At 36.9% G+C, this 11,394-nt stretch overlaps 1 protein-coding gene and 1 long non-coding RNA gene across 2 annotated transcripts; both read right to left on the bottom strand.

The window, feature by feature from the left end:
- Positions 1-300: 300 nt before the first annotated feature.
- LOC128200149 (cuticlin 2-like) lies at positions 301-2,433 on the bottom strand. The gene is made up of 2 exons (XM_052892557.1): positions 2,413-2,433; positions 301-744 (listed from the first exon to the last, which is right to left on the bottom strand). The coding sequence occupies exons 1-2, from the start codon at positions 2,431-2,433 to the stop codon at positions 301-303; spliced, it is 465 nt and encodes a 154-aa protein (XP_052748517.1).
- Positions 2,434-3,529: 1,096 nt separating this feature from the next.
- Positions 3,530-5,458, bottom strand: LOC116412801 (uncharacterized). Its single transcript, XR_004223897.2, has 2 exons — positions 5,299-5,458; positions 3,530-3,826 (listed from the first exon to the last, which is right to left on the bottom strand). It is a non-coding gene; the product is annotated as an uncharacterized LOC116412801 (long non-coding RNA).
- Positions 5,459-11,394: the final 5,936 nt, after the last annotated feature.

The following is an 11,394-nucleotide window of genomic DNA, read 5'->3' as shown; positions in this document are numbered from 1 at the left end:
CAGCCCCGGCTGGAACATAATCTGAAATATACCAATGAAGTAGACAAGTAGCCAGTGACAGTTGGCCCATGGTGATAAATTTGCCAGGAAATAATCACGGTGGTTTCTACGAAGGACCGCGTGGAGGTCCATTTCTCTCCCTCTTTACGGGAACTAGTAGCCCTAAGTAGCAGTAGCATTTAATTTTTTTTAAAACGAATTCATCATTACGTCGAGGGGCTAATCAACCTGCCTCTCCATCCTCACTTATTATCTCTCACTAGCGCCAGTAGTCATTCTATTTTTCATCTATAAAAAAAACTAATCCGATGCTGATACCTGCCGCCGCTGATACCTGCCGCCGCTGATACCTGCCGCCGCTGATACCTTCCGCTGCTGATACTTGCCGCCGCTGATACCTGCCGCCGCTGATACCTGCCGCCGCTGATACCTGCCGCCGCTGATACCTGCCGCCGCTGATACCTGCCGCCGCTGATACCTGCCGCCGCTGATACCTGCCGCCGCTGATACCTGCCGCCGCTGATACCTGCCGCCGCTGATACCTGCCGCCGCTGATACCTGCCGCCGCTGATACCTGCCGCCGCTGATACCTGCCGCCGCTGATACCTGCCGCCGCTGATACCTGCCGCCGCTGATACCTGCCGCCGCTGATACCTTCCGCTGCTGATACCTGCCGCCGCTGATACCTTCCGCTGCTGATACCTGCCGTTGCTGATACCTGCCGCCGCTGATACCTGCCGCTTGCTAATAGTAATAACTAATATTAATGTTACCAACTTAGTACTATTTGGGTTGAAACTACCCTCCCAAAATTAATTGTATGATTTTTTGTTATAATGCATAATTTACAAATATGTGCATTTTGTGTTTATTTTATGATTATAATTAATAAGTTACATCATGTAATGCAAGTTTTTATGTTGTGTAGAGTTATAGATACTTGTATCTCTATTTTAAATGTTTGAAGGAGTGTATATTACTCGCCAAACGATTTATGGCTGATTGTAAATTTTAGGCTTACGTACACTGGAATTTATTATATTTGTAATCACTTATGATAAATAAAGAACTTTAAGAGAAACGGGTTGATAAATTAAAATGCTTGATATTTTAGTTCTCTTTTACCACGTCTTCATCGGTAGGAAAACAAAGACTAATAAATGACAGAATTGTAAAAACATAAGAACAATAGAAATATAAAAATATGACAGACGGAATATGATGGCCAGTTATATAAAAGGCGTATTGTGAAAAAAAAAAAACAATCCGATAGATGATGTTGAAATTTATTATTGTTTTAATTTTTTTTTCTTTTCTTAAAAATTACCAGTATATTGGCGTTGACTTTACCACCTGTCAAAATGGATACAAATTTATGGGAACGCTCTTAAATTTCCATTTACGACCGAACAGCCATATTATTCATAGCAATATAGATTATTGCTAAATATACCATATATGAGCATATATTGTGTCATTTAGCACATGGATTGCGAAAGGCTGTGAAGAGCGCTATTGATTCAGTTTAAGATTGCAACCATGTTTGTTCTATGGTTATTCACCAACATGTTAAGTGGATGGTCAAACAATATATGCACGTTAGTAGTGTAACATTTTGGGGCAGCGGTTCAGGAGTTAATTGACTTATAAAAATGTGGAATTGCCTACTTATAGCATTTAAAGACTAGCTGTTTCCCGCGGCGCTGTTCGCGTGAATCGGTATATAAAATGCCCTATCAATTAAAATATTATTACGGAGTAGTGGACTGTGATGAGATGATGAAATGAAGTAGACACGGAATTTAGTAGCGGAAAAAAATTATCATCAGCGAGCAAGGAACAGACAATATTGCAAAAAATATAAAATTATGTGTACGCATTAGTGAAAACTGCATTCAAATCGGTTAAGCCGTTTCTTAGATTAGCCCGTACAAACGTACAGACAAATAAACATTAATTCTAAAATAATTGTTTTGGGTTCTATTGCGTTTATAAAGCCCCTCTATAATGGTTTTTCTTATACATCTTCCATGTACAGACAGCGATCAGTTAAGATTTTATTATATGTATCGATTGATAATAATGAATTAATGAATGTATGAATGTATGGATGATATTTTTATTTGCTTGAATACATGTTATTACATTGGAAGTATTTAATAAAAAAAAGGCTTTGCATTCAACCCTGTGGTGTTCCTTGAATAATTTAAAATTGCGTTCCACAACAAAAAAAAAACCGACTTCAATTCTAACAAAATCAGTTAGTTAATTTAATTTGAAAACTAAAATACTAAAGGGATTCTGATAAAGTTTTTACGAGATCAATTTTTAAATATGTCCATTCAGATAATATTATAAGTCGGTTTAAAACTTTTTTACGCAGTTATGAGGTAAACAAACATAAAAAAATACCATCAAATCGAGAATCTCCATTTTTGAAATCGAGCTATTTTAATGAATATTTGAAAATGTTATTAAGTATACATTGTTTGCTTTAACTTTAAAAGATAGGACAGTTTTTATTCTGATAAGAAATAATATATCCGGTAGGTGGCGTTAGTTTATTTATAAAAATCATCAATCCACTTCAAATAAAGGAGTTGTAAATTCGATTGTATTTCCTTTTTCCTTTTATTTCTAAAAAAAAAAAAGAAATAGATAAAAAATAAATGAATTTTCTAGATCGGTTGCCAACTGACGGATTTATGATAGATAGATAGATAATTTATTTTTCATTACTTACAGCACACAAATTACAGTAAAAAAAAAAAAAACACACATAATACACAGTAAAAGAGGCAAAAGAATAAAAATAAAAAAGCACAAATAAAAAAAAAATACAAAAAACAAAATATATAAACTAACATTCTCCTTTCTTACCCTTCCCTTATGAGGTACAATTATTATTGAAAGACGGCCTTTTTCAGGCAGAAAACCCTGTGACGTTACGACCCCACCATCTTTTGTGCTCATTCTATTATATTATATATATTTATATTAAAATTATATTTATCCATATTAGTTAATAGGTTCCCCAGATACAGGCTCGACCCATATGGGGACCGTTGTTAATCAATTATGTAATCTACTGTTTGAAATAAAAATTATTATTATTATTATTATTCTTTTTTTAAAGTTCGCTGCTAAATTCTATCAATGATAGGAATTTTTAGATGTTTCTTGTAGCGACGATTTTTATCTCCTAAGGATATGGAGTGTTGTAAATAGCAGGATGCAGTAATAAAACATTATATGTATTTGAGATATAAAATAATAAGTTTAGTGAAAAAATACAAGACATGCCTCATAAAAATTTGACAACAGAACAAACATAAAAATAATACATTGTTCTAAAAAAGCTCAGTGTCAACAGCCAGTATTAAAACTCCAACAGACTGTGTTTTCCAATAGAGATATATCGTTTGTGTATGAATGGGCTATAGCCACACACTAATTGCTGCGGAGTTATGAGGTAACGAATTGAAAATTTCCTCTTTTTTGAAGTCGGATGAAAAAAAGAGACAGTTGGTAAACAATGCGAACGATTTATCATAAGCCAAGTTTTTATTTCATTTATTTTACATCGTAGTTATCCGTAGACATAATAAACGGGGTAATACCCATAGTAAGGGTAATACCAGTAATATTGTGGATAATTCCTATAATATTCCTTCCACAGGCAATCGTTTGTTTTCTCTGCGTTATTTCTGTTGCTTCGATGTTGAATTTGGCAGCCCGTGCGCAGTGTTATAGTCGATTTTCCATGTATCGTCGCGATTAGAATGGTAACACCTAATATCAGAAGTATAAGTGATAATGTTGACATCTGCAAAGTTGAAAAACTGTCTAAATTAGAAAAAAATAATTTGAACGATCTTGGTAGTGACCGTAGATTCGATTCCTGTAATTTTTTATGCAAGCAAAAATGGTAAACAAATGGAATGGTAAGCGTAGCAAAAACTGAATAGGAGAGAGGGAAAGAATGGGCCATATTAAGACACTTTAATAATCTATAGCATAGAATTCTAAATAATAACGAATACCTATAATTAAAGATGAATTTTTTTTTGTTTTTACAGTAATTAAATGAAAATTTATTGATTTAATAAGTTGTTTTAAGAAACAAGGAAATGGTAATCAGGAGTCTGTGATCCGACGTACTCCAAAATGATACCACTTTTATAGTTCCACTAGTGTTTTCTATATTTATTTACATAACAAAATTAAACTCACAAATTATTACATGAAGAGATACAAGAATGGTATGCAAAAATTCAAATAATTCTTTTTCTTTTTTTTAAATATATACTATATGGCTTCTTTCCAGCCATGACCAGTTTGGACATCGTTATATGATATTATTGTTAATTATAAACCAATTTTCATGATTAACAAAGTTATAAAGTTTAATTTATTATGATATAATATATATGAGTAAGTTTATTAAGATTGAAGAAATTTCTTTCTTGTTACATAAATCCCAATGTACTGATACTGTCCATGTCTATAGGCGACGGTTACCACTTTCCATCAGGTGGGCCGTCAGCTTGCTAGTCATTCTAAGTTGCATAAAATAAATCCCAAATAATTTGTATCTAGTATTACGTATCATTACTATCATTTACGTACAGAGTTTTTGTTTTGTTGATATTAAACATTGTTGTAACTTGGAAATTTACTACTATGAGAAATTCCAACACTCAGCCCAACGTTCAAATCCAATTTAGAAAAGCTTGTTCCCTAAATTGGCCCGGGCGAAAATCGAATCTGGTATCTTATATTTATATGAAATAACAGCTTGAACTGTATAGCGAAACATCTCATAATACCCATGTTCAGGAAAAGAGGCAAGATTTAAAAAACGGGTCATTATCGTACGATTCCTTTGAAGAAAAGTCCTTTAATTCCCATTGACATTTTGATTTTTTTTTTGTCATAAAGCCGAGACTCGAAAAAGGAAAATTTATAAGGATGTAATTATACATTATGGTTTTGATCGAGTAAAAATAATTGATTTTGAAACAAATGTTGCTTCAAAGTGAAACATTTTACTGGAAATATATTTAAGTAGGTATATAGATTGAGAGGGTTCCTAATTACAAAATCTTGTCAGGTCGACTTCTGGATCCATTAATTCCTAGAATATTAATTCTAGTGGTTGAATTTGAAATTTGCCATGATGTCTTCATTAATTTGACGTCATCATCATTTCATCTTCCATCGTCCCGTCATTGTATATCATTAGCATAGCACCATTTTTATTCCATTTATAAAAATACAAAATCCCTTTGTACTTACGGTGAAAATATATTCTTAAAAGGTTGAAGATTTTACTGTTGTATTCAAATTAATATAAGTTTCCCAGACTACCTACATTTATAAGAAGTCTGTTAAAGTAATATACAATGTACACAGTATGGGCGTCTAAATATGTATGTGGGACAATTTTATATCAATTCACTTGAATGCAAAACAAATTAATTTAGGAGTGTGTAATTTCTTATGCATTCATCATTACATGTGAAAGGGGATTTGCTACGGTTAGATATCTTAAACGTGGATATATGCACGTTTCAAAATGATCATAATATCAGCCGTCAACTGTCCACTGTTTAACATAGGCCTCCCACTATTGGGGGGTTTTGTCCGCTGTTACCACCCTTGGCAACTGGATTGGCAACCGCATATAGTCTTTTGTGATATTTTTAAAGATACGCTACTGCTAATTCCTCGATCATTAAGTTCACTGAATCGCCACATGCGACACCCACGGGAAGGGAAGGGATTTTAAATAAATGTAACGATTTAAATAGAATCTTAAACTGTATATTGATATGTTTCGTGTCAGTTAAAAAAATGGAGTCTAAATTGTGTCAGTCGTTAACACAACACACACTCGCGAACACGCACACGCACACGCACACGGACACGCACACGCACACGCACACGCACACGCACACGCACACGCACACGCACACGCACACGCACACGCACACGCACACGCACACGCACACGCACACGCACACGCACACGCACACGCACACGCACATGCATACGCACACGCACACGTCGGATTGTCCGAGTGTTTCAGTGTCCGAGTGTCCGAGTGTCAGAGTGTCAGAGTGTTAGAGTGTCAGAGTGTCAGAGTGTCTGAGTGTCCGAGTGTCCGAGAGTCAGAGTGTCAGAGTGTCCGAATGTCCGAGTGCCCAAGTGTCAGTATCCGAGTGTCAGAGTGTCAGAGTGTCCGAGTGCCCAAGTGTCAGTATCCGAGTGTCAGAGTGTCAGAGTGTCCGAGTGTCAGAGTATCAGTGTCAGTGTCAGTGTCTGAGTGTCTGAGTGTCCGAGTATCTGAGTGTCAGTGTCAGAGTGTCTGAGTGTCAGAGTGTCCTAGTGTCTGAGTATCTGAGTGTCCGAGTGTCTGAGTGTCTGAGTGTCTGAGTGTCTGAGTGTCTGAGTGTCAGAGTGTCCGAGTGTCTGAGTGTCTGAGTGTCTGAGTGTCTGAGTGTCTGAGTGTCTGAGTGTCAGAGTGTCAGAGTGCCAGAGTGTCAGAGTGTCCGAGTGTTAGAGTGTCCGAGTGTCTGAGTGTCAGACTGCCAGAGTGTCCGAGTGTCCAAGTGGCTGAGTGTCTGTCAGTGTCAGAGTGTCCGAGAGTCCAAGTGTCCAAGTGTCAGTATCCGAGTGTCTGAGTGTCCGAGTGTTAGAGTGTCCGAGTGTCTGAGTGTCAGTGTCTGAGTGTCAGTGTCTGAGTGTCAGACTGTCAGAGTATCCGAGTGTCTAAGTGTCTGAACGTCTGAGTCTGAGTGTCCGAGTATCTGAGTGTCAGTGTCAGAGTGTCCAAGTGTTTGAGTGACAGAATGTCAGAGTGTCAGAGTGTCTGAGTGTCAGACTGACACTCAGACACTCAGACACTCGGACACTCGGACACTGGGACACTCGGACACTCTGTCACTCTGACACTCTGACATTCTGACACTCTGACACTCTGACACTCTGACACTCTGGCACACTGACACTCTGACACTCTGTCACTCGGACACTCAAACACTCGGACACTCTGACACTGACACTCAGACACTCGGACACACAAACTCAGACGTTCAGATACTTGGACACTCGGACACTCTGACACTCGGCAACTCAGACACTCAGATACTGATACTCTGACACTCTGACACTCAGACACTCGGACACTCGGCAACTCAGACACTCAGACACTGACACTCTGACACTCTGACACTCTGACACTTATACACTCAGACACTCAAACACTGACACTCCGACACTCTGACACTCAGACACTCGGACACTCAGACACTCTGACACTTAGACACTCAGCGCTGACACTCTAACTCTCAGACACTTAGACATTCGGACACTCGGACACTCAGACACTCTGGCACTCAGACACTCAAACACTTAGACACTCGGACACTTGTACACACAGACACTCTGACACTCGGACACTCGGACACTCGGACACTCAGACACTCAGACACTCAAACAGTGACACTCAGACACACGGACACACAAACACTCTGACACTCTGACACTCTGACACTCAGACACGCGGACACTCGTGACACTCATACACTCAGACACTCGGACACTCGGACACGCTGACACTCTGTCTCTCAGACACTGACACTTGGACACTCAGATACTCAGGCACTTAGACACTCAGACACTCTGAAACTTAGACACTTAGACACTGACACTGACACTTAGACACTCGGACACTCAGACGCTTTTACACTCAGACACTCGGACACTCGGACACTCATACACTCGGACACTCGGACACTCGGACACTTTGACACTCGGACACTTTTTGTAATGATGGTTGTTAAATATCCCACTGTTATATGTCCATTGTATACATACAAACATGCTGTCATCTATATCTATATTGATCAATGGTATATCTATATATATATTAATCAATGGTACTTGTAAAGATAATCAACACTCATTATTAAATGTGTGCTGATTATCAGTGTTCTCATGATTTCTTTAATTATATCAGATATACTTATTTTAATATAAATAATGTATGTAAGTACATTACTCCACAATGAACCTATTGAGTCTTTACTTATTTAGCTAATGTTTTATTTATTGTGCTTACAATTCTCAGATCAAAGGTCGTATGAAAAATATATGTATAATTTTTTAAAAATTTTCGCTGTGAGGTTCAACAATTCCTTAGCAATATTATCAGATCGACCGACAACCAAATGGTTTCCCGTGGAAACCGTCGTAGTTGATTTTTGTTGAATTCGTCACGACGGGCCAACTGACCTGCTTTTATCCTCATCTATCATATTTGACTGGTACCCCACCAGCGTATTCCAAAGGCGCAGACTTCCCTTCTTTTTTTACCCATTAAAATATGTTCCATTTAAAAAAAAATATTGTTCCCTCAGTTTGTTTGCCGTTGCTTTATGTAATTCAAAATAAAAGTAAAAAAAAAAAAAATATTTTAAATCCAACAATAGTAAAACAATAATACGACATATGTATATTCACATGTAGTTCCACGCAAGTATTGCATTAGACATCAACGTTCGTTAAATATTATTTTAATAAGCACTACGCACGACTTACCTATCAGTATATCTGGGCATCTAATTCCGCTATTGTGCGTCCAACAATGGATATTTCTCGTATGTTTGGATGTATGAATGCGTATCAGAATGAAAGCTCGTTAACTTCAATAAGACTTCAAAAAAGAAGGAACCTCTTTCTGACGGTTCTTACTTCAATACGGCTGTATTTTTTAAAGTTTGTTACCTTATAACTCCGTCAGTTGTGAACCAATTTGGTAAATTCTTTTTTATCTGAAAGGATATACTTACAGGTTGGTGCCATAGAAATTTTATCAAAATCGGTTCAGTAATTTAGTTTGATATCAAAATAACTGGTTTTGCCACAAATTAAGAAGGTTTTAGGCGACAAAGAGAGTTTTATGGTCGAGGGATGGGTAGCAGCGTCCCTCTTTAAACATCACCAAAGTCTAACTACGGTTGCCAACCTGCCTGGGAAGCGTAGCAACTTCTGGCAAAGTCCACTCTTATGGGAGAGGTTTATGTTCAACAGTGGACAGTGAACGGCAGATAGAATAGAAAAACACTCTGACTCTTAGATAATAAATTGTAACTTAATACGTTATACTGAATCTATGGTTTGACCAGGCCCTCTAGACAAGTGACAAGCAAATTCGTCGACTCCATGAGTTGGAATGAGATATCCAATATTGCTATCTCTTTCTATCCGACGGACTCGCTAGCGATGTCGATTCCATCGTCGTATTCGCATGCCACTTGTCTATAGGGCCAGATCGCTATTACCTCGGTATATGGCTACCTATTGTTTACGTCATTGTTGTTGGCATCTTGATGAAGTCCTCTGTTATTGTATATACATACAGATAGATTGGCTACGCTCATTGTGATCTAGTCAAGTAGAAGGGTTTGATTTTGATACCACTAGGCAAGCAATAAGCATACGTATTGAAAATTAATGAATAAATGCATTGTTTGTTGAAATACGTATGTATAAAATGTATTGGTTACTTACCTTTAATATTGCTTGGTAAGATATGACCTTTTGCGTAATTGTTGTTTTCAATGTACATTATTTTTATACTTTATTTAGTTACTGATTTGATATTACAATTAAATTGAAAAGTAGTTTATATTCTTCACAATACCAGTAGCATATCTATTATTTTTAATATTAATTTAATATTAATTTAATTTTGTGTATTTCCTCATCTCTTCCAGTCTTAGAAATCAACAGAATGCCTTATTAGTGAACCATAGAGTTCATCATATAGTTCATTGCTATTGAGTAATATGTTACAAAACCATGCCAAATATTATTAGAGAAATTATTGAAGTGAACGTTAGAACGTCATACGAAAGCGCCGGCCCTAATTGAGACGACATAGTGTCCCAACCCGTATTTGAACTGTTGCTTAATTCACTGATCTACTAAATGTATGTAAATAATTATAATTACACCTACCAGTATACTGTAGAGTGGAATTGAACTCGTAAACCGTATGTTTTTTTTTTATACAACTTAGAATGGCCAACAAGCTGACGGCCCACCTGATGGAAAGTGGTAACCGTCGCCTATAGACATGAGCAGTACCATGAACATAACAGAGTATACTGTATCGCCCATGATACCCCCCATGCGTTGTCATTCCTGAGGACTCAGGTGTTATTCCTCTGTACCCTGTAAATTCACGCAAAATAAAAATAAAAATGGTCCCATACGATAAATATTTTCATTAAAAAAAAAAAAATAACGAAAAGTTTAACCTTTCATGCTTCGGAAAAGGGTTTCTTAGTAATGGGGACTTTTTGAAACATGGCTATAATACATTAAAAGAATATAAAAAAAAAACAACGCCATTGTGGGAGGAAGGGATTGTAAGTAATGGGCATTAACGGCCCTATTAGCAATATAGCTTATCAGGTCGGCCTCTATGCAGTTCCCCCTGGAAACCATCGTGGTTAATTATTGTTGAATTCGCTGCAACGGGTCAACTGACCTGCTTCGTCCTCATCTATTATTCCATAGTGGTGCCTCGCCGGTGTATACCGATAGCACGGGGTCACTATTTCATTTACATCTTTTAAAAAATGCCATTGTGTAAAATGCTGTATTGTACGTAAAAACTATAATATTTAAAAATCTCCTTGATTGTTGTTGTCCTAAGGAATGGCAATGCGTGAAGGGTACCATGGCCTCTGTAATTTCCAACGTCCATTCCGTTTTACATCAGCTTGTTTGCCAAAAACAAAAACAAAATTAACTGCATTAGATTACCTGCTAATCATTTTCTCTCTTACTGCATTAGGTTGACTGGAAGAGATTTCTTTCAGAGATAAGTCCCTTCATGCTAATAAGTTGTATTGATTATGTACTAATTTTGTCACGATTAAAAAAGCTTATAGCTTATAGTTTGTTTATAGCTTAATAGAAACTATAAAAAAACTCCTATGAATGACAAAATTTGAATGATAAATGTGCATGGTGTTAGTCGATCATGCATGGGCTTTTAGCGACCATGTAATTTCAGATATAGTACATTTAATACACATAATGTTAACAGAGATTTAAAAGAGTAACTGTTGAGTTTCTTGCGAGCTCTTTCTCAGCAGGTAACAATTCTCGGAACCCTGCAGTAGATTTAAAAAAAAAATGACGATTTAAAAGTGTTTGTAAACAAGTCTATTTATTAGGGGAACCACTTGGAGGTCGATCTGATAGGGGATATTGCTAGCAATGGGGCTATTAAGCCTAATTACTAACAATCCCTTCTTTCTCTACCATTTAATTTGCTTCAATAATAAAAAAAAAAGCAAAATGAAACTACATTGA

The sequence above is a fragment of the Galleria mellonella genome, unplaced genomic scaffold, assembly GCF_026898425.1.
Source record: "Galleria mellonella isolate WM207_F2 unplaced genomic scaffold, CSIRO_AGI_GalMel_v1 utg159, whole genome shotgun sequence".
NCBI lineage: Eukaryota > Metazoa > Arthropoda > Insecta > Lepidoptera > Pyralidae > Galleria > Galleria mellonella.
This window is presented reverse-complemented; position numbering and strand designations above follow the sequence as displayed.

Coding starts and splice junctions, on each gene's coding strand:
- LOC128200149 (XM_052892557.1), bottom strand. CDS start 2,433: ATGGAGATTCTCGATTTGATG. Junction 745..2,412: donor TGGAGATTCTCGATTTGATG/GTATTTTTTTAT, acceptor TATTACTATTAG/CAAGCGGCAGGTATCAGCGG.